Source organism: Eptatretus burgeri, chromosome 16, assembly GCF_056783735.1.
Source record: "Eptatretus burgeri isolate ZD-2024b chromosome 16, Ebu_testis_v1, whole genome shotgun sequence".
NCBI lineage: Eukaryota > Metazoa > Chordata > Myxini > Myxiniformes > Myxinidae > Eptatretus > Eptatretus burgeri.
In genome coordinates this window covers 23,696,461-23,721,464 of record NC_140976.1, presented here as the reverse complement: position 1 = coordinate 23,721,464, position 25,004 = coordinate 23,696,461, and the positions used below count along the sequence as shown (strand labels likewise).

Below are 25,004 nucleotides of genomic sequence, written 5' to 3'. Positions count from 1 at the left end.
AACATACGTGGAGCAAAAAATATGCCGACTGCTTATGTGCATGTATAATGCATTGTGGTTATCCAGCTCAGATAATTCCAATTGCACTGGGCCATGGGCTGATGGGCCTGATGCCCAGGCGGCTTCACAAAATAGCTGCATGATTTATTATTCAGGTTACAATTGTAAGTGGAGTTCGACCAGCTGTCCAACCATTGGGGTGATGCCAGTTTGTTCACACATAGATGGTCCAACAAAGAACTGACTTTTTAATATTCATGTATGTAAAGTATATATATATATATATATATATATATATATATATATATATATATATATATATATATATATATATATATATATATATATACATATATATATATATATATATATATATATATATATATATATATATATATATATATATATATATATATATATATATATATATATATATATATATATATATATATATATATATATATATATATATATATATATATATATATATATATATATATATATATATATATATATATATATATATATATATATATATATATATATATATATATATATATATATATATATATATACATATATATATATATACATATATATATACACATATATATATATACATATATATATACATATATATATATATATACATATATATATATACATATATATATACATATATATATATACATATATATATATATATATACATATATATATATATATATATATATATATATATATATATATATATATATATATATATATATATAAAACACGAATTCCTGCATGGGTTAGTGTGAAAAAATTCTAACTCAACCTGAGACTTGAACCCAAGGACCTCATTACTTGATGTGGTGACAGCCTACTGAGCTAGTGAGTCTTCAAATACCCTCAGAACTTTCCCACACTAACACTGCAAGCAACCATTGGGGTGATGCTCGTCTGTTCACACATACATGGTCAAAAATACCTGACATACACACACACACACACACACATACACACACACACACACACACTCACAAACACACACACACACACACACACACACACACACACACACACACACACACACACACACACACACACACACACACACACACACACATACTAGCACTGTCTGGGAGGGTAGAGTTTGCGCATTGCTTGCTGAAAAAGTATTACTAGTCTGTGTTTTGCAAGAAGACTCTACATGTTTGGTGGTGTGTTTGACAGGGTCTCAGGGGTCTAACGGATACTTTTCGAATCGTAGATATGGTCTACAGTGGTCTATCGTGTCTAAAAGCTCAAAGTGGTCTAAAGCTCGAAAGCTCTAAGTGCTCAAGGGTCCAAGCAGTCAAAAGGGGGTCTAAAGGGAGCAAAATAACTTAAGGGGTGTAACAGTCTGAAGGGTCTGTGGGGTTTCATGGTTATGAGGGTCTAAAAAGGGGCTCTGGGGATTGTAGGGGTCTAAAAAGGGGTCTGAAGTTAAGGGGTCTAAAAAGGGGTTTAACATAACTGCATTACATAAAAAGGACTGCATTACGACCCTTGGACATGCTGCTTCTGCATTCTCAACAATGGATGGAGCACTCAATGTCAGACATGAGATCAGGGCTGTCTCTCTGGACATATCCCATGTTTTTGATACAGTCTGGCATCCTACCTTGCTCTCTAAAGTCTCTGCCTATGCCATCCAAGACCAACTCCACACATGGATTACTGACTTCCTCCACTCTTGTGGCCAAAGTCTGGCACTCAACGGAATCCTTTCATCACTTCTTGCTGTCAAGGCGGGAGTGCTCCAAAGCAGTGGTTCTGGGCCCAGTCCTATTCCTGATATTCCCAAATGATCTCTCTGAATTTCTGGAAAATCCTCTTTATCTATTTGCTGATGACTCTGCCCTCTGCCATGACATCCCTCATCTTTGAGATAGGCAGGTTGCAGCCTCTTCCCTCTGTTCAGACCTCCACAAAATCACAAGCTGGTCGAACACTTGGAAATATGTCTTTCAATCCTGACAAACCTCATACTCTCACTATCCCTCTCTGAAAGGACCGTCAAGCACCCCCCACCCCCTCCCATCTACTTTCTTAACGATCCCTTGAAGAAGTTCAGTCATTCAAACTCCTGGGTCTCACGAGATCAGTCATTATATTCCTTGGGCAAACCACATTTCAAAGTTGGCCTCCAAAGCCATCTGCTTTCTGGGCATCCTTCGTCGTACAACGTCCTTCCGAAGCACACCTGGACTCGAATCGACCTTCAAGGCCTTCATCCATAGTTTTATGGAGTACTGCTCTCCCCTCTGGGATGGCTGCCCTGCCTCACAGCTTGCTCAACTTGATGCCGTGGAAACCAACACCTTCAAGATTATTGGAATCTCCTGTGATGAGGCTGAGTCTAGGGGTCTATCACAATGCCATCGCAGACAGGTCGGAAATCTCTTTGTCTTCTACCATCAACTTTCTGGTATTACACCTTCTGCCCTTTCCATGCTTCATCCCCCCCCCCCCAGGTTTCTGCAGGGCACACACGATCCACCATCAACCCCCTTCTGGTTAAGCTACCTAAATCCAGGATCACTGCTCACCTCCACTCATTCGTTCCTCTTTCCTCCCACCTGTGAAAACCAACTTCCACATTCTCTTCGATGTAATTCTTCCTTCCAGGTCAAGACAGCTGTTCACTACCATCTCATATCATCCCCAATCCAAAACCATGATCCTTTCTACCCTCATTAACACCCACCCCCACCCCACCAAAATCCCGCCTCCTTAGAAATTTCCAGTTTTCCCTCCTGAGAGTTTCCTTCTGTATCCATCTTGTCCACCCCATGTCCCCATGCATCCTCTCCTGCCTTTCATTCCTACCCACGCCCATTGTTTGTCCAATTCTGCCTCTATGTTGGCCTTAAACTCTGCTGTTGGTGTTTCCTCCCTCTCTCAACTGTCCCCTTTTACCTCTGCCACCGAAGGTGAAGCAGGTTATGTTTTCACCTCTTTCTGTCTATTTGTTTGTCTGTTTGTTTATGTACATGATATCTCAAAACCTTGTGGACAGATCCAGGTGAGATTTTGTGGACATGTTGAGTGTGTGACAAAGATGAAATGATTAGATTTTGGTGAAGATCCGGATCCGGATCCGACTACTAGAATTTTTAGTGATTCTTCATCATTGAGAGATGGGGCAAATACTTTATATAGCACAATATCTCAAAAATGTGTTGGCCAGATATGTTCTCGGGGATCAGGCATTACAGGGCGGAGGTATATGCTCTACCGAGTGCCCTTCTGGTTCCTGTTGTGTCCTGATCCGTTCAGTGTACATTACTACCTCTTCCATGAGCCTCGACAATCCATACAAAAGGGGGTACAAATTATCCAGAGGGTGAAGGGGTCTAAAATGTTGAATGGGTCTTAAAGGAAAAAGGGGTCTGAAGCGTCTTAGGAGCCTTAGGGTTCTAAAAGATCTATATGGTCTGCAGGGTCTCAAGGGGTCTTAAGCGTCTTATGGTTCTCAAGGCACTAATGGGGTCTTATGGTTCTCAAGGCACTAATGGGGTCTTATGGTTCTAAATTGTCTAATGGGGTCAATAGCATCTTTGGGATGTAAAGGTTCTAATGGGGTCTATGAAGTCTTAGGGTTCCAAACGATCTTAGGGGTTTTAAGGGTTTTAGGGGGTCTTACTGTTCTAAAGGGTATAATGGGGTATGAGGAGTTAAGGGTTCTAATGAGGTCTATTTGGTCTTAAGGTTCTCGAGGGTCATATCGGTCTGTGGGGTCTTCGGAGTCTAATGGTTTTAACGGGGTCCATAGGGTCTACAGGGTCTTCGGGTTCTAAAGGGTGTCATGAGGCGTGAAGGGTGTTAGGGGTTTTCAGTGGTCTTTGGAGGTCTGTAAAGGTATGGAGGTGTCTAAGGGGTCAAAAGGATGTCTAAGAGGTCTCAGCAATCAAAAGGGTCGAAAGGTTTAAAAGGTACATTCCAAATAGTACGTAATTAATAGACGTAGTCAAGGTGCAACTGACGTTCAAACAGTATGTAATTAAGAGACATATAGTCATGTGGTTTGACCAAAGCTTCACGGATGGATTCACGGCTTCACGGAAGGACTTGCTTTTCATATATTGTCTTTGTGTGTATGCAGGTGTATATATATATATATATATATATATATATATATATATATATATATATATATATATATATATATATATATATATATATATATATATATATATATATACATACATATATCTATATATATATATATATATATATATATATATATATATATATATATATATATATATATATATATATATATATATATATATATATATATATATATATATATATATATATATATATATATATATATATATATATATATATATATATATATATATATATATATATATATATATATATATATATATATATATATATATATATATATATATATATATATATATATATATATATATATATATATATATATATATATATATATATATATATATATTGTATATATGTAGATCTATGTAGATTATTATATATCTGTTGTATAAATGTTGGCCTTTGTAGATTATATATCTATTGTATATATGTGGATCTATGTATATATATATATATATATATATATATATATATATATATATATATATATATATATATATATATATATATATATATATATATATATATATATATATATATATGTAGATATATGTGGATTATATATCTATTGTATATATGTAGATGTATGTAGATTATATATTTATTGTATATATGTAGATCTACATAGATTTTATATCTATTGTATATATGTAGATCTATGTAGATTATACATTTATTGAAATATATATATATATATATATATATATATATATATATATATATATATATATATGTATACAGATCTATGTAGATTATATATCTATTGTATATATGTAGATCTATGTAGATTAGATATCTATTGTATATATGTAGATCTATGTAGATTAGATATCTATTGTATATATGTAGATCTATGTAGATTTTATATCTCTTGCATATATGTAGATCTATGTAGATTATATATCTATTGCAAGTAAATATATATATATATATATATATATATATATATATATATATATATATATATATATATATATATATATATATATATATATATATATATATTGATCTATGTAGATTATATATTTATTGAAAAAAAAAATATATATATATATGTATACAGATCTATGTAGATTATATATCTATTGTATATATGTAGATCTATGTAGATTAGATATCTATTGCATATATGTAGATCTACGTAGATTTTATATCTATTGCATATATGTAGATATATGTAGATTATATATTTATTGAAAAAAAAAAAAATATATATATATATATATATATATATATATGTATACAGATCTATGTAGATTATATATCTATTGTATATATGTAGATCTATGTAGATTAGATATCTATTGTATATATGTAGATCTATGTAGATTAGATATCTATTGTATATATGTAGATCTACGTAGATTTTATATCTATTGCATATATGTAGATCTATGTAGATTATATATCTATTGTAAGTAAATATATATATATATATATATATATATATATATATATATATATATATATATATATATATATATATATATGTAGATTATTTATTTATTGAAAAAAATATATATATATTTATATATATATATATATATATATATATATATATATATATATATATATATATGTATACAGATCTATGTAGATTATATATCCATTGTATATATGTAGATCTATGTAGATTAGATATCTATTGTATATATGTAGATCTACGTAGATTTTATATCTATTGCATATATGTAGATCTATGTAGATTATATATTTATTGCAAAAAAAAAAATATATATATATATATATATATATATATATATATATATATTTATGCAGTTCTATGTAGATTATATATCTATTGTATATATGTAGATCTATGTAGATTATGGATCTATTGTATATATGTAGATCTACCTAGATTTTATATCTATTGCATATATGTAGATCTATGTAGATTATATATATATATATATATATATATATATATATATATATATATATATATATATATATATATATATATATATATATATATATATATATATATATATATATATATATATATATATATATATATATATATATATATATATATATATATATATATATATATATATATGTATATATTCATCTGAATTCAACCTTCCAATAAAATGTTTATCTTTATTGCCTTCCTCTCCCTCCCTCCCTCCCTCCCTCCCTCCCTCCTCCCTCCTCCCTCCCTCCTCCTCCCTCCTCCTTCCTCCTCCTCCCTCCTCCTCCCTCCTCCCTCCCCTCCCTCCTCCTCCCCCTCTCCTCCCTCCTCCTCCCCCTCCCCTCCCCCACCCTTACATTTTTTTTCTCTTTACTTGTTCTCCAGTAGCTTTCTGTTTCTCCCTTCACCTTTTGTTGTCCTTTGCCACTGAAGGTTTTTGTGTTTTCCACCCCCTTCCACTTGTGATGTCCTTTGCCTTCAAGTGAGGGATTTTATTTTCCTCCACAATTCACATTTTCATATCCATGATTTTATTTTCTTCATTTAATCGCCATTAAGAAAGACATCCTACTTTATTTATGTGTTCTTGTGAAGATCCATGTGACCATTGTTCACAGCCCCTTTTGGGTGGTGGTCTAATGTAATATGTTAAATGGTGAACTTATTATGGCCTGATTTTTCATGTTTAATTGTCATGTTTCAAACATACATATTACTTATAAGTTACATACACCCCTCCCAACCTCCTGGACATGGTCCTGCACATTCTCTCTTTCTTTCCTTTCCTCGGGGTTCTCTCCCTGCCCACCCCCGCACTCCTCCTTCCCCAAACAGCTTGCTTCCCATGCACCCTCAGAATAAAGATGCTTCCTCAACAGATGTCCAGGCAAAATGATGATTTCTGTCAAATATGTGGAGCAATGGGTTTATAGACTTGAGACAACTACTTGCACAGTTTTTAGCGGGAAGGAGGTGGGACGTTTAAGATGAGGTGATGGGAGTGATGGTATGGTGGGTGTGCTGTTTTGCCGACCCACAAGATGAGCTTGGCTGTCACATATCCAAGATGGGTGGGGGCAAAATGGAAAATCTGAATTCTTTATTCTTACTCAATCCTTCCGTTGCTTGCCCTTTTCAATAGTTTGTGCATTCGCTTCTTTTCCTGCTGTGCCTTTTGCTGCCATTACAGTGGCAGCTCGAGGGTATGAGAAGCAAAGAAAAGGGAAGGAAGTGTTGCAAACAGCATGAGGGAGTTGATCCGGGAGGCAGATGCAGAACCGCTCAGAAGAGCTTCTGACCATTAGGAGCTAGCTGGCCAATCCAAGCTGAGCACTCACGAAGGTTCCAGAAAGCAAGGCACTGGTCATGGCTTTGTGCTTGTGTTTCACAGAGAGAACAAAAACCGATATGGACCTTTGATCTTCCCTCTTGCCTGTTGCTTCTCCTGTCAAGTGTACATGCTTTGGAGCAATGAGGAGAAGGGGAGTCCTGGGCTTTGAGAGATGGAGGGATGTTTCGACCTTGTAGTTTGTATTGGCATGGAGAGCAAGCTGTGAGCTCTCAGAGTGGCGCAGAGGGCGGCGCTGGTCCTCGGAGGCAGGGCCGAGAACTGGGCCGAGCCGGCTGTTATTTGTGGAAACTTTTCTGGAGGAAATCACTAGTTGGAATCTGCCGAAAGTGTGAGCACCTCGATTTTAAGGATACCGTACATCTATCCAACTCCCTTAAGGCCCTCTCACTCTCTGGAGACACAATCCCCAAAAATGTTGTGTGACAATCAAGAAGGTAGCGGTAAGTTTGGCTCTAAAACTTTGTCTCTACTTCCCGCATTCCAAGCATTGTCTCGGTCGCTGCAGGGGCGCAAGTAGAGCGAAGGGATTCAGTTGCATGCGGTATTTATTGTTTTGGCCGTGTGCTTCCATTGAGAGCGTGACTGTTTGTGCTTTGTTTTTATTTCACATTTGTTTCCGGCTAAGTTCAAGTCACCGCACAACTTTACCAACAAGAAGCGAGGAATTCGTTTCTGCACTGCTCGTGTATGTCATGAGAAAAGCCGTGATTTCGTTTCAAGTGCTTGTGCACGTGTGCGTGTCCTGGGGATGTTGGGCAAGGAACTCCCCGAACACTCTCCCCCCTTCCCCCCACACTCTGACTCCTGTACTTCGGAATCTAGCCACAGCAGCCTGTTCAGAGTTCACCAAGCGATAATAAGGGTTATAATATTAATGATTCTTAACATTTGCTCAGACATGTTTGTACATTGTGAACGGTTAGTTCTGCGAATTTTGACGCCACAGATCCACAAACCTCATTTGAAAACTTTTCGGATTCAAAGCTTGGTTTAAACTATGTTGTTTGTGCGGAGGTGACGAAGGCCCTTCTTTGGAGTGAATTGAGGACGACCAAACTCAAAAGGTCCCTTTGCCGAGCGTTGGAGGAATCTGTAACATTTTGTTCCACTTCAATAACCCAAACCCATGTCAGCAAGCAGCACAAGCAGGAAAAAAAAACATCGAAATCTTTCATTTGATTGATCTTTGAGAATTTATTTATGTTCATGTTTTTTTAACATGTATCTGTTATTTGGATTACTGGCATTGTCACCAATCATTCTTTCTTACAGGCTCTCAAAGGGAAGAAAATGTTTATTTTACTTCTTTGAAATAGTCTCTGCATTCCAGGAAAGACTTTTACTATACATGGACTGGAAAACTGTATGCGTTATATTTGGGATTGTATAATTCCTGGCCTTGGTTAAATCACTGTTTGTGGCGACACGGCTTCGCGATGCTATTCCCTGCGGGATACGGAACGGTCCTCCCATCCTTCTGTGTGGGGGACGTGAATCTGTTCCAACCCACAATGGGCATTCTCCCTCCGTGGATGAATAATGGATTTGAGAGCTACCCACATCTCGTTGATGTTCTGCACGTATTTGCAAGAACGAATGGGTTTCGAGCACATGTCTCGCTCTGCGCTGGTTCTCGGAGCATATTTTAAGTGCGGCGCGAGACAACAAAAACCTGGTTCTTGGGATTTTGTTCTTCGATATCTGAATTCTCTTGAGGTCCCACTGAATTTGTGACCAATTTTTAATTTCTCTGAACCTCTGACGGTTCAGAAAGCATTCCAGAAAGGTAAACAAATGTCAGTTTAGCTCTAAAGTTGGCAAGGTCATGGGACTGTTAAATGTGTCTGTAAAACTCCCTCGTTCCAACCTCCACTGAAGCTGAACACTTTCATGCTCCTTGATGGTTTATCTTCTGTCTCGACCTTTTCTTTTTTCTTTTTCTCAATCATTTTTTAAAATTTCTTCCTTCGCTTAAACTTTTGTCTCTGCCGGTAAAGGCTTGTTGTTTTTTTGACCCCAACCCCTCCAACAAGGTCGAAGATTGGGGTCAATAAAATGAGCTCTGTCTGACCGACTGACTGACCAACCGATCATCCGTCCAATGTATTTTTGTGGACGCAATAATTTCAAAAAACGCTGAACATTTACCTTTCTTATTGCAGATATGTATTCCTCATGACATTATCTCAACCTGATTAGATCACGGCTGTGATTGGCTGAATTCTGTTGCCATGGCAACCATCTCAGTAACTTGGCTTGTGTACGCGATATTTCAAAAACCATTGAACATTTGCAGATTTATTTATTTATTTACTTGTTCATATGCAGCCTGTGGCTGCTTGGCTGCATCATTTTCTGGAGGCACGGCTGTGCCGCTGAAGCAATACCCCCTGTTACCAGCACACTGGTACTCATTTAGCTGACCTCAGCATAATGACAGGCTGAGTCAACCCACCTGGTGTTAATTCAACACTAACAGGGGCTTGAACTCAAGACCCTAAGATCTTAAGCCGGCCACCTTAACTGTTAAGCCAACACCAAGATTATTTGCAGATATATATATATATATATATATATATATATATATATATATATATATATATATATATATATATATATATATATATATATATATATATATATTCGGTATATGCCTGGTGTTGGCTTAATGGTTAGGGTGGTTGGCTTGGGATCCGAGGATCCTGAGTTCAAATCCCTCTTGGCTGTTTAATTAATACCAGGTGGGGTTGACTCTGCCTGTCATCCTTCTGAGTTTGGCTAAATGAGTGCCAGCTTGCAGGTATCCTCTGTTGGAGTGGTGACCTGTCCAGGATTGTGCCCAATAGCCAAGGAAACTGCTTATATTAGGCAGCACTAACACTCTACATAGGGTATGGTCCCAGTTTCCTTCTCCTCCCAATGGATGGATGGATCTATTCCTTATGGCACCAAAGAGGTGGGGGATGTGGAGTATCAGGTCCTTGTTTATTTTTCAGCATTATTCAATTTGTTGGCTTTTTGTTGGAGGTATTTTGTTTTCCACAAGTTTCACATTGACCATTTTGGTTTTTTTTGAATGACTAACGAAGCCAATAAGACAAAAATAAACCATGATAATTCTCAGGGTAATGGACAAAAGGTGTGAGCCTCTAAGTTCTTTCGTGGCCATCTCTGTTTCTTTCACCCGTGGTTATCAGTATGCCCTAAATAATCTAATTCTGTATTCCACGACCATACTGCTGAACCCACCTCTCACCCTCGTGGCTGGCAAGAATGCATGGTCTTGCAAGAATCCGTGCATCATTCTTGCAACCGTGGGACGAGTCCACTTGTCATGGTTCGGGAAGAACCCGTCTCCGTCACTCTTGATGCCACAGGAAAACCTCCTGTATGGTTTGGGAGTTTCTGGAAAGGCCTTGAGTTTGCCCTGGTAGTTGCCTCTATCTGAGTATCTTTGGTAGATAACCTCATGTTCTTTGGAATATCAATTAAAAAAAAAAATCTTTGATTATTTAGTTTACTTGCCTGTTTTAATTACCTGAAACATTTTCTTTTACAATATTCTACTTATCTTGTGGAGTGGTTGGTAGAGTATCCAACTGTATTGGAAACTGGATTAGTGGTAGGAAGCAGAGGGTGGCTGTGAGTGGGAGGATATCTGGCTGAGAAGAAGTAAGCAGTTGGGTACCTCAGGGATCAGAACTGGGATCATTATCTTTCGTAATTTACATCAACGATTTGGATAGTGGGGTTAAGAGGCAGCTTTCTAAATTTGCAGACAACACAAGGCCTGGAGGTAAAGTAGATAGCAGAAGAGAGGGGTGAGGGGTGAGAGAGTGATCATATTCAGGAAAATCGAGGATACTTTAATAGATTAGTCAAAAGATTAGCAGTATGCAGTTTAATATAAAGGAATTTAAGGTGCTGGAAGGAACGATACAGCTGCCACAGAGAGGGTACAGCATCAAACGACTTTATTGATTCCGGGCCTAGCTCGACTAAGCCACTGTATGAGGGACATTTGAAGGAGACAGGACATTATACATCAATGGAAAGGAGGTGACTGCGAGGGGATTTGATAGAGATGTTTAGGAAAATGAAGGGTGTGGACAAGATATATGCAGTGGGGTTTTTCACCAGAGTGGACAGCGTTAGGACCAGGGGCAACAGCTTGAGGGTGAAAAAAATGGGGTTAGGACAGTTTTAAGGCAAGGGTCTTTCAGTCGAAGGGTGGTTAATACACAGAATGGTCTCCCCAGAAAGGTAGTGGAGGGGGTGAATAAGGAAAAATGGGAATTGGATAGGTACCTGGATGCATTGGAGATGGAGGGGTAATGGGGATTTGTTGGTTGCTTGTATGTGGATGGGTTATGAGACCGGGGTTGGTGCAGCGCAGGCATGATGGACCAAATGGCCTCTTCCTGCAACAAATTTCCTTGTGTATTATTGTGTATCTATAGCCAATAGAACCTTGAACCACTATTTAAATGTAGAATATACCGGTGATAACATGAAACTTATTTTTAGATTAAAAAAAAAAATAGAGGTCAACATTCATGCAAGAGCTGGAAAATGGAGGTCAGCGAGTTTGTTAATGTACCGATAGCATAGCCTAAAGGGAGTGGTAGATTTGAATTGGGATGAAGAAGCAGAGCTATCGCGAAAGAGAGGGATGGAGTCGATGAGTAAATATTTTTGTAAATCTTGTCACCGCATAAATGGATTATATTTCTAACGTATATGTTCGTACTTTCGACATCTGGCCGATCTAAACCGGACTACTCACATCTGGTTCAGTGGCAGGAGGGACCCCGTATTGAGGAGCACACATTCCTTCCGAGGAGACATTATTCCTGTTATTACCTCCTAACACCAAAAGTGGACGGAGGTTATGTTTTCACCCCTGCATGTTTGTTTGTTTGTCTGTTTTCCTGCTTGTCTGTCTGTGAGCAGGATATCTCAAAAAGTTATGCATGGATTCAGACGAAACTTGGTGGACAGGTTGGGTGTGTCACAAGGATTGATTGGTTTGATTAAAATTTTTAAGTGATTCTTCACCATTGAAAGATGGTGCCAAAAACGATGAATAGCATGATATTTCAAATATTTATGGAGGGCTCTGGCAAAACTTGGTGGATTAGTTGGATAGGTGACAAGAAAAAGGCAATTAGATTTTGGTTAAGGTCCGGATATAGCTCTGGCCTTTCAGTGGGATACAAAACGTAAACTGTTCAGCCTGGCGGAGGGACAGGTAGTCCACAAAAATAATGGAAACTCCAATGTAAAGTTACTTAATAAGGCATTGGGCTACCACGTGCGTGCCAGTAAGGTCTGTATGCGTCGTGGCATAGAGTCCACCAACCGGTGTGTGGAATTCTGCATGAGGGATGCGTTACCATTCTTCCACGCAAAAGTCAATCAACTCACACCTGTTTGATGGAGGTGGAAAACGCTGTATCAGGCGTCGTTCCAGAATATCTCGTAAACACTCGATTAGTTTCAGATCTGGTGACTGAGTAGGCCATGACATATGGATAACATCATTGGCATGCTCATCAAGCCACTGGGTGACCACACGTGCTCTGTGGATGGGGGAATTGGGGATGGGGGAGGGGGGGGGTAGAGGGTCCTCTTCTTAAAGTCTTGCCAGCCATAGTTATAGGTGACCAGGCCTGTACAGCATTTTTATACATCACCCTAAGCATGCTGGGATGTTATTTGATTCACTAACACATGGGCCACACCGGCGTGGAAGCAGTTGTTTTCAATAAACTTGGTGTCTCTCATTTACCCAGATGTTTCCATTTTTATGTCCACTGCCTGTATGTGCTATACCGGGTGCTATTCTAGCTGCATCTGAAATGTGCATCTTGAACATCCCTCGGCCTCTTTTCTCAAACCTACACCAGTGAGTCATTATGTTTTTGGGTTGTCTGTCCATCCGTCCATGTATCATCAATGGTTGTTACCGTGATAACTTGTGAACCACCGTAGGGATTTGGACAAAACCTTTGATACAAAGATGAAGTGATACAATTTTAGGGTCAAAGGTCACATGAACTTGAGCTGAAATTAGTGGATTTCATTGCAGTTTTTTGAAACCAAACTTGGTAAAAAGGTGTACTATGATGCAAATATGAACCGATTCGATTTTGGTTTCAAAGGGTCAAAGGTCATGTGACCTTTAGCTGAAATTAGGATATTTTCATTCCCGTGATAACTTGTGAACCGCTGAAGGGATTTTGACCAAACTTGCCAAAACTATGGGCTGCAATACCAAGATGAACTGATTCAATTTTAGATTGAACCGGTCAAAGGTTAAAGGTCACGTGCCCTTTGAAAATAATTTTTCAGACCATTGCTCAAGTTAGAAGCATCTGATGTTCTTTCTCTTTTTCTCTCTCTCTCTCGCCTCCTCTCTTCTCTCTCGCTCTCGCTCTCGCTCTCTCTCTCTCTCTCTCTCTCTCTCTCTCTTTTTCTCTCTCTCTCTCGCCTCCTCTCTTCTCTCTCGCTCTCGCTCTCGCTCTCTCTCCTTGATTTTCCTTGTGACCTTTAATTGAGATCAAACATAACAGTGGTTTGGCATTTATAATATGAGTGAAGGCATATATATATATCTATTGATGAATTCATGTCAAATTCTACTTTCTCATTTAAGTATGCTTCTGTGTTGGCACTACCATTAGATTTAACTTCTCTGTGGGGTCGAGCACAGGATTGACTGTCTTTCTCCATTTGGACTTTTCCCAGAGAGCCGTTACAGTAATCTAAGAATGTTCCATTAAGTCTGCGCTTTCAATAAAAACATTCGCATAAATCTACTACCGCTTGAATCGGATTAGCACAATGGACAATGTCTCACGGTGTTTTACATAAAGTATAGTTTTGGGTCACCATTATGTCGGAAAATTGTAGTTTGAGTGAAAGAGATGAATTGTGGAGCAACAATCATTGATCCCGTTTGTTTGAATACGATGATAAGTGAAATGAGGTGGACGTTCTAAAGTTTGTTCACGGAAGATGTCATGATCGTCCAGCTGCGTATTTCATCTGCACACTTTTGAATAAAGGAACACTTGAAACGTTTACGATGATTTAAAGGATAGCATACTAAAAAAAAAAGTTTTCTCTTCATCTTTGGTAAATATGTTAGTTCGTTGTCATGTCTGTTTTACTCTGTCAGTTTCTACAAATAATTGTTCTTGATTGCTGTAATCACAAGGTGCTCGAGAGTAACAACAGAATATTGTAACTTTTTAAAAACTTTTGATTAATATGACACCTGTAATTGTTCGTGATGGTGACATTTAGTTCCCACACCGTGGCTTTTGTTCCATTGCCACTTATTTTTCATACATTTAGATCATTTGTGTCGAACTTGCACAACAGCGCTGTCTCTCTTCACCCGGAAAAGGAAGAACACGCTTCATCTCCAGCTGGAGACAACAAGTGTCCATAAGTTGCGTTTCTCTCGGATAGTGTCCAAGGTATGATTCTTTCATGTCGATACATGGACAGGAAAAAGGTTTTTAGACATTCATTTAATTGGCTGAGCAGTGTCCATTAAAAGTTGTATTTTTTTTTTATTTTAACAAATCCGCATCCAATGAAGACGTTTGCTTAATGTGGAAACACTAAAATATGTCTTTGATCTTGCCAGATGGCCAGCCAGAGGTAATAGAAGACAGAACCGGGGAGAACATTCTCCAGCATTCCAATCACGAATGTCTATCTATCCTGTTCTCTCTACAGTGCATCAATAACCTCGTTCACCCTCAAAACGATGGCCTGAATGTAGATGGTGCTGCCACTGTTTATCTGTTTTGTGTCATTGTATGAGAGGTATTGATGAGTTTTTTTTCCCCCTTGGTTATTCTGATTGATTTGGCATGGGATCACACACTGTATGCTTTCATCTTCTTGTGTTTTTACTGAACTTGTTTTCTTCCTTTTTATACCGGTCAGAAATAGGTCACACATTTATTTTGGTACAAGTTGACCAAATCACCCTTCAACAAAGCAGACTGATTGAACACTTGGTCATCTCTTAGTTCAGGGCTCAGGGCATTCTCGTTCAGGACCAGTGTGGAAGAAAACCTTTGCTTGTGGCTGAGTTTGTGTAACTCGTTAAGCACTTTCTCGATGAATGAGCGAACAGGACATTAAAAACCTCGTTGTTTTGTGTACAAAGTCGAGGCTCATGGAGGAGCTAGAACACAGAATGGACCAGGACATAACAGAACAAAAATAAAAGAAGAGGGAGAGAGGAGTGGTGGGGGTTGGGGGGGGAGAACACACCAACAGTGGGATTGAGTGACAAAGTAGGGGGAGACTTGGAGGGAGAAGGGATGTGTGGAAGAATAGGAGTAAGGGGATAACACAGGGGGGTAAACAAGATGGATACAGCTGCAAACTCCCAATTAGAGAATTGGAAGAGAAAACGGGAAACCCAGAAAGAGTAGTGCTTGGGGAGGGTTAATATGGGGAGAAAAGATCATGGTTGTGGATGGGGGAAGACCTGAGATGGTGGTGAACAGTTGTCATGAACCTTGGAGTGAAGGATGAGATTGAATAGACCGAGGAAGTTGGTTTTACAGGTCGGTCCCATTTCCATTGGTACTGAGTCTGAGTGATGTGATCTGTAGGTTGTCTTACCTTGATCATTGTGAAACAGGTACAGCATAGTAAGACATGAGTTAAAGTTGGCCCTTCCAGTTTAAGCTATTTAATTGAAAACCTTATGACTGCTTGGTGAAGGCCCATGCCCCCTTCATGGGTGTGGTTTCTTTTAAGTTGATTGTAGCTATTGTTTTTGTACCATGCCCATCTCGTACTTTTTGTGTATGCAAAGTCCTCTCAAGGTGTGGCAGCCACATTGTGCGTGTGCACATGTGTACTCACGCTTTAGGGCATGTCTAATCTCTGGAAATTGTTGGTGTCGAGACGAGTCGCGCATTGTACGCGCGTCTTCGGACATGACTTCTGTTTGGATGTTTCCTCTTGGATGGCAGTGTGCAATGTTTGAAGCATGATAATAGATTCGTACACAGGACTCGTATGTGCGCCATACGCTAAGAACTGGGCACATATAAGGCTCCTTTGCACTGCATTTACCGACTCGATGCTTTGAGAGGTTTACTGAGATCTGTGGATTCACTTTGCTTGCTCTTGATTGGGAAAAATAATTACCCCTTGTGCTCTGCAATGCAGTCAAGCCATGCCATTGAAATGAGCCTTGTGTGACCAGAGTACATCAAGACCTTTGCATTAAGAGCAGGCACGGTGCCAAACCCGACAGTGCACGAACAGCAGACCTAAAACTCGGCCTTGTGCATAAACACCCGGCCAACGGCATATCCTTATGCACAAGGAGCATGCCTAATGCTAGTTATTGTGCATGCAAATAACAGGCCTTGTTCCAGGCCTCATGTTTGAAGACGAGTCCTATTCCAGGCCCAAATAATGATGAACAGGCATTGTGCCAGGCCTCGTGCATTATGGCCACACTGTGCCAGGTTCCTTGGAGGCTGAGCAGGACTTGCTTGAAGCAGTATGTGATGAGCAAGTTGAGCCAGGCCTGCGTTTGGGGGATTTTGGCTCTTACTGTTATTTTCCTAATGTTTGACTCTTCCTGCCCGTTACCAGAACAATTCCTTACTTTTGAGTCATTTTCCTGTTCTCACTCCTGCTCTAAATACAACACTTACTGCCTCAGTTGACATTTCACCCATTTTTGGGGTTGATGGGAGAATAGTTGAAAGAAACAAGTGCATTTTGTACAGCGTGAGATATCCCATTCATCTATTGTAAGCACTTACTAACCATCTAACCATCTCATCCTCGTTTATCGCAAGACAAGAGGCGACTCCTTTGGGACCATTCTGTGCTGTTCGTGAGAAAACAATGCCATTCACATCACGAGCTGTTCCATTTGTGAGCCAATCATTTGGTTTGTTTACCTCACTTGTTTTCATGACCTGTGTGCTTTTGTCACGTTTGGTTTTGCTGGACGATTCATGCTGCGCTGTTCTCTTTGCCGCCTTCCTCTCCATGCCGACCGCCTCAAACGTGGTGATTGACCGACTTTTGGAAATCGTATAAATTTTACAGAGCAGGAATGGAAACCAAGCCTGCACTTGAAGGATCTATATGAACCTCTGAGATTTGTCGTCATGGATTATACGTCTACCCAATCCCAGTAAGAAGTTTCATGAACCAAAACGTGTAAGGGAAGTGGAGGAGAGGTAGGCAAGAGACCATTTGGTGTGATGTGGTAGAAAAGGACTTGACGGTAGATGCGTTTGGAAGGTAGACTTTAATAGTTCCAGGAAGAAACTCTGAGCATCTGACCCTATTGGAGAGGCGAATTATGATCAAAATAAGACGAGGAAGGTTATTTCTCCACCAGAGGCAAATCTGACGAAAGAAAACTGCTGTTCTGGTGCAGTGCCGATTGAAGACTCCTCATTGTTTGATGACCTTGACCCATGATATATTTTTCAATAACAGGCCTTTTATCCATGACCACGAGCACTTGATAACCAAAGGTATGGAATGAGATGTTGAATTGAATAGCTTCTTCTGTGTCTGGATTTTCTTTCATAGTTGAGTTACTGGAAACGATAATAGCGTCACAATTTGGAGTGTTTGGTGGATGTTATGAATGAAAGAGAAACTCTCCAAGAGTGCAATCAACTTTGGCATTGAAGAGCAGACTTTTGGAAGTACGACGTTGCCAGCCACTGTGTTATTCACTCGGCCTCACTCATCGAATTAATGATTTCCGAGAACCACCGAATCATTCTTTTGGTGACATGTCGGTCATGGCGCCAAGACGTCATGGCCGGACATGAGGAACATTACAAAGGAGACCTGCAAGTACCAGCTTCAAGGCCATTTTGTTTGCAAAACATCCCGAGGTGTATTAAAATAACACGATCAAGAGCTGGTGGATAAGAACAAAATAACATCCCATTTAAAGCCTAGCGTACTCTATGACGCCACTGAGGCATCAGAAATAAAATAACAAGCCGGTAGGCGACATGGCTGCTCGCTCTAGATGGAAAGCTGGCCGACGCGACTAGCCGATATTCATGTACATGCTATCAATCAATTTAGCACAATAAATATGATTATCACAGCCCTCTTAGTTTGCGCCCAAAAACCCGCCTTGTGAAATTTCAGGCATGTTTCAAAAAGACTCTAACAAATGGCAGCCCTGGGATTTCCATTTATCTATTCCCTAAAGATTTTATTTTTTTATATGATGCTGTAAGACATTCTCCTTGGGCACAAAAAAAAACAGGTCCCTCGGAGGTCCAGTTTCAGACGTATTGATTTTTTTGTACAGTCCACAATAAGTGTACGATGTACGATAAAGTATTTTAGCTGTTGCTAAGGCCGAGGTCACATTTGCTCTATGGCGGCCGTATGCCCTCTGAATTGACAGAAATGTGCGGCGGCCGCAGAGAAACTGAGGTGGCCTCAGGGAGGCCCTACGCCATTTGGCTATATTTTACAAGCCGTAGGAATTATAGCGTGGAGTTATAACTTTATAACTCCACGTTATATAACGTTATATATAACGTGGAGTTATAACGTGGAATTATAGCGTGGAGTTATAACTTTTTTTTTCATTTCTACGTTCGCCGTAGCAATTCGGCAAGCCAAGTTATGATGTAGATGTGTTCCACGTCGACCGTACGTAGGGCGTACGGTGGGCTTGCGTTATTTGTGCGGCTGCCGTAAGCTCTTCTCAATGAAAAATGAATTTTCCCAACCCCCAAAAAATTACGGCGGCCGCACTATTTCCACGGTCGCCGTACGGTGGCCTTGCGGTCTGTGTGACTACCTGCGGGCAACGCAGGGTCGACGCACGGTTCCCCTACGCCCGCCATGCACCGACGTACGGCCTCCGTGGCAGTCTGCGTCGACCGTGCGTCCACCGTGCGCCACCGCGAGAGATCGGAGTATAGGTGTTTGCCTATACCGTGGTGCCTCCAGAATCCCAATTTAATTCGTTCCAGGAGGCTGTTCGGATTGCAAAAAGTTCGGATTCCAAAAATATTTTCCCAATTAGAAATAATGGAGTGAATTAATCCGTTCGTGGACTCAAAGAAAACCCACTTTCAAGACACTTTAAACTGAAATTCCCCATGTTTAAGATAAAATAAGATGAGTAAATGACCTTCGATGGCGGTGTATTGTATGTAAACTGGTACAATCACCAATCCAAAGGTCCACACAGGCTCGAGCTCCGGCCTGGGTTCCGATCGCTTTCACACTCTGCGAGAGTGCTGCCCCCAGGGCAGCTCATCAAACATGATGCCCGCAGAACCACAATCACTTTCATCAAACGCATCGGGCTGACGTAATCATGGATATTCCAAATTACAACTGGTTTTGCTGTGCTGTGAAATTCAATCCTTGCCCGACAGTCCGTCACACCACGTGATCAGATTGCTTTTTTTTGTTATTAATTAAAACACAAGATGATTAAAAAAACAAACATCACAAATGAAGGTGAAAACACGAGGTAAGGCCTAAGTCACATTTGGCTCGGCGGCCGGAGGGTCCACAAAATGTACAGTCACTTGCAATTATAAAGCGGCTGCAGTATTTCCACGGTCACACAATGTCGCAGTCACATATGTTTTTAGCAGCGTCTCGTGTCATAGAGAGCTTGGCGTTGTTGTTGTTGTTGTTGTTGTTGTTGTTGTTGTTGTTGTTCTTATTCTTCTTCTTGTGAAGACAAAACCTTAACCTCTAGGACTCGGCTCTTGTATATACAAGATCCGGATATCCTTAAATACTGAGCACATGTACACATCCTCACATAGACGGTGCCTTTTGAGAGCGTCTATCATGAACTTTTAAATATATTTGGACATTTACTTTAAAGTTTCGAAAAGTTCACGTTACTATTTAAAGATTATTCCATTTATCGTATTGTAATTTCGTAAATACATTATGTATTTCGTAAATACACGATATATCGTAAATACGTAAATACATTATGACGAGTTTCGCTATTGGCTTAATCAAGGCACGTGACGAAATATCGGAAGTTGTTGTTGTTTTAAAAAAAAAATTTTATTTTTTTTTAGCCGACAAAACCTTTAGGTTTTGGACACTGCTCTTGGACACATTTGTCCTTGTTATTTTTCGGGTAGCCGCACGGCGTATTTATAATTTGTGGAGACCGAAAACATGGGTGTGCCGTATGGTCTTTGATTTGATTTCGCACAGTGACCTTAGGGCGTTCCTGCGGCGGCCATAGAATTTTTAAGGCAGACGCAAGGTGCCCGCAAGGCGACCGCAGGGGGACCCTAAGCCGAACGTGCGGCCAGACTGACTGTAACGAATGGGTTATTTTTTTTTTTTTTACCAGTTCATTAGTTTCGGCTTGTCGAATTTCTACGGCGAACGTAGAAATGAAAAAAGTTATAACTCCGCGTTATAATTCCACGGCGACCTTACGACCTGTAAAATATAGCCTTATGGCGTAGGGCCACCCTGAGGCCACCTCAGTTACTCTGCGGCCGCCGCACGTTTCTGTCAATTCAGAGGGCGTACGGCCGCCGTATCCTCGCCGTAGAGCAAAGGTGACTGAGGCCTAAAGTATCGATCGACACACGAGAGATGCTTTCACGAGGACTTCCACCGACGAACTGAATGAACAAAGCGTGAAGATGCGGGTCGAACAGGTGGGGGAGACACATGAACAAACATGAACGCCACGTTGTGTTCGGTTTTTTAAAATGTATTTGGTTTTTTGGGCAAAATTTTCTCGAAAAAATTGTTCGGATTCCAATTTGTTCAAACATTGGGGCGTTCGGATTCTGGGGGCACCACGGTATATTATAGTTATAGTATATTCAGTTATATATACTGTTATATTTTTATTTCAGTAAAAAAAAGAACTGGTATATATACCCACTCGTTACCGTCCGTCTGGGTGCACGTTCGGCTTAGGGTCCCCCTGCGGTCGCCTTGCGGGCACCTTGCGTCTGCCTTAAAAATTCTATGGCTGCCACAGCGACGCCCTAAGGTCACCGTGCGACATCAAATCAAAGACCGTATGGCACCCCCACGTTTTCGGTCTCCACAATTTATAAATACGCCGTGCGGCTACCCGAAAAATAAAAACATATGTGACTGCTACATTGTGTGACCGTGGAAATACTGCGGCCGCCGTATAATTGCTAGTGGCCGCAGATTTTGGAGAGACCACGGCCGCCGTGGCAAATGTGACCTAGGCCTAAGCAACGGAGGTGTGCATAGCAACCATTCATTTTTGTGCACATGCCAGCCACATTGTACACATTTCACCCAAGTTTAATCAAAATCAGACTCTTTCTCTGAGAGATATTCGCAATTAACCGTTTCTGAAATGTTCGACATGTACTCGCCCAAAACCTATCTCCTCCTACAGATATTTTTTGTTAGGGTTGCAAATTGGCATGAAGGGAGCTAGATAGATTGCGCACAGAACTCTAAGCTTCGATTTTTCGATTTATTTATTTTTATTTATTTATTTTCGATTTTTTGACCACTTTAAAGGGCCGTTGCTATGCCGTTGCTAGAGCCCGGGGTCCCATATTCAAAAGCACACGATTCCCAGAAATATTGGTCCTCCCTACCAAATTTCATTGGAATCGGTTGACTGGTTTAGCCCCTAGGCTTGACCAAAGTTTCGCAGACAGACAGACAGATGGAAATGTCCAGAATAAGGGTGCTCCAAGAGCAGCCAATAAATTCCTTCGGCTCTGCACAGGCTGACAAGTAAGGGGTTCTCATTTGAAATGATAAGTTTGTTGGATCGTTTCACATTGAGAATGAAACACAGGGTTAGGGTTACGGTTAGAGCTGTTGGCATTTGGCTTAGGGTTAGGGTTAGTGTTAGGGAGAGGGTTAGAGTTAGGGTTATAGGGTCCGTACATGGGACTTGAGCACACTTCCATTGAGATACACCCACTTACCTGGGTTGCAGGTTACCTTGACTATCAGATAATTCCACGGCATAATTTTGCTGAGTGACACCCACTTCAAGAACACTTACAGGGAAAAGCAAGCTCAATCAAATCCAACCTTTTGTTTAATATTTTTCCGTTCTTTTAAATCTGCCATGAATCTTTTTTGCTTGTGTTTGAGGCCACACTTATATCCCAAACAGTTGTGATGGTGACAGAGTGCTTTGCTTATTGTGATTGAGAAGGAAGCTGTGTTTCCTGTTAAAATGGTTGCAGCTCTGCAGGGAGACTTGCAACAGAGCCGAGGCAACCTCAGGGGGGAAAGAATAACAAAGATTTAAGCTTCCTTCAGTTTATTGGTGTGGTGCAGTATAGTATGGTGCGTTAGTGCAACTCTTACGGGTTTTTCAAATCATAGGTGACATGTGTCCACCAGCTTGATTTGCTCGTCGTCCTTTTGGGGTTGAGCTGACTCCACCAATACACGTTTGATTTAGCCTTTATATTTATATATTTATTTATTTTATGAACGATGGTTTGTCATGCCATGCGCTTCAATGTTGAGCCTTGACTAATTCCGATCCACCGATGACCATTCCTACAGTGTCGGTGCGTTGTGATCTCCAAAAGGCTGTGGATACAAAGGGCTGCTGCAATTGCGCTGTATATTTTGAGCGGACGGATTTCATTAGCAGTGAATCACAAATTTGCCACCACTCCAGCGATCGTGCCCCAACGTGATCATGCAATTTATTGGTAAACTTAATGTTCGGTCGGAATGCGGCACCGGCTGGTGGAGATGGTCATCTGGGCTGATGGATATAGGTTGGGGGTGGGTGGGTATGGATGAATGGTTCTTATTATTCCGTTATTTGTGCAGATTCTAAAATCAAGGAAGTGTGCAGATTCCCACTGGCACGTCCTTCATGGAGGCTGTGAATATGGGTGCGGTGTTTCCATGGAATGTTAAATCAGACAGTAAACCAACAATGTGTCATTTCCCAGTGCCTTGTGGACCGATTACGTTTTCAATAGTATGAGTCGTGGTGTATCTATGGAATGTTTTTGTGCTGCCATACTACTGGCTGAGCTCTTCATATGTTGCATATTATGCATGAATGATTCGTTGGTTGGCTTGGGAAGGAGGGAGGAAGGGTTGGTGTAAGTGATTGTTGGAGTCAGAGGTTCAGTTAAGAAAATCAAAATTGAACAAAGTAAAAGAAAGCGAGAGGATGCCATGGATATGGGAAGAGTTTGAGGAGAAAGGAAAGGTGTTTGTGGGGGTGATGAGAGGAAAGAGGTATACAAGGGACATATACAAGATGGGAGGGGGTTGGTAGTTGGTCAAAAATTCTACCACTTTTGCGTATTGAAATAGTTCCTACAATTACTGTCCTGCTGTTTTCCTGACAAGTTCAATTGTGAACTGGTGCCAGATCTCAAAGCATGTTTTGTGTTGGAGAAATGAAACCCCCATAAGGTGGGTTTGGTGGAAAATTTGATCAACCTTGCTGATCCAATTGCTTTATCTTTCTCGTTTGGATTACTACACCTGTATTTATGCCTCTGCCATCGAAGGAGTCAGAGGCATGATGTATTTGTTTGTCTGTGTGTGCATGCGTCTGTCTGTGATCAAGATTTTGTTTCCGCTTTAACTTGTGACTGCTGAATGGAATTTGACCAAACTTGGCAAAATTATGGACTGCAATACAAGGATGAATTGATTAAATTTTGGGTTCAAAAGGTCAAAGGGATACGGACAAGTTCCCTTTGATTGAAAATTTGTGTTACTTCAATAACTTATGTACCACTCAAGAGATTCCAACCATACATAAATCATGCACTTATGGACTGTAATACAACGATGAACTGATTCAATTTTAGATTGGACAGGTCATAGGTCATGTGCCCTTTGGAAATCCTTTTGCAGCCCACAACTCAAGTTAGAAGCATCTGATGTTATCTCTCTTCTACTTATATGTCGCTGTCTCTGTCTCTGTCTCTGTCTCTCTCTCTCTCTGGACTGTTTCTCATTTGACCTTTTATTGAGATCAAATTTAACACAGCATATCCATTGACACATTCACGTCAAATTCTGCATTCTAGTTCATTTCTGTTTTCATGCCTCATCGGTCAAATTGAGCTCCATCAAATAATGGTTATTTATATCAATCACACCTGACGGAATTTCATCAGGCAACATGATTTATTCACAGCCCCAGTACTGGTCCTTACCTAGATCATGGGGGGTTTGATTGTCATTTTCAGCATGATGAAAAATGATGATGACACTGAGTTTCATGAGTTATTTATTCCAGGATTGTTATCTTGGGGCAGTCCTATAAAGCTGCAGTGCAGTGGATTTTATTGTCCTTTGGGAGTGAGTCGTGCATTATTTCAGGTTCTCCCATTGGGTAGCGTGATAAATGGACAGAGGTTACTCTGACCCTGACCGATGTGTGACTCACTTTGTATTCTTTGAGGTCTCTCTCTCCCTCTCTCTCTTCCACTTGAACCGGACTTTTCTACTGGTCAGTTTAGTGGAGCTGAAAATCAAAGGGCAATTGAGTGAAAAGTACAAACTGGGAGACAGGTGGGT

The 25,004-nt window shown here is 40.1% G+C and overlaps 1 protein-coding gene across 6 annotated transcripts in view; it reads left to right on the top strand.

Moving 5' to 3' along the window:
- The window catches only part of LOC147010706 (dystrophin-like), a 1,018,488-nt gene that overhangs the window by 88,682 nt on the left and 904,802 nt on the right, over nt 1-25,004 (top strand). Inside the window, exon 1 of one of the 6 annotated variants that reach the window (XM_085859618.1) lies at nt 7,578-7,761. The exons of 4 other annotated variants lie outside the window; for them this stretch is intronic. In XM_085859618.1, the coding sequence (XP_085715744.1) occupies nt 7,593-7,761 (169 nt within the window). In that variant the 5' untranslated portion in view covers nt 7,578-7,592. Of the gene's footprint in view, nt 1-7,577; nt 7,874-25,004 lie in introns of those variants that run through there. One more of the 6 variants, XM_085859619.1, reaches the window with a different exon arrangement.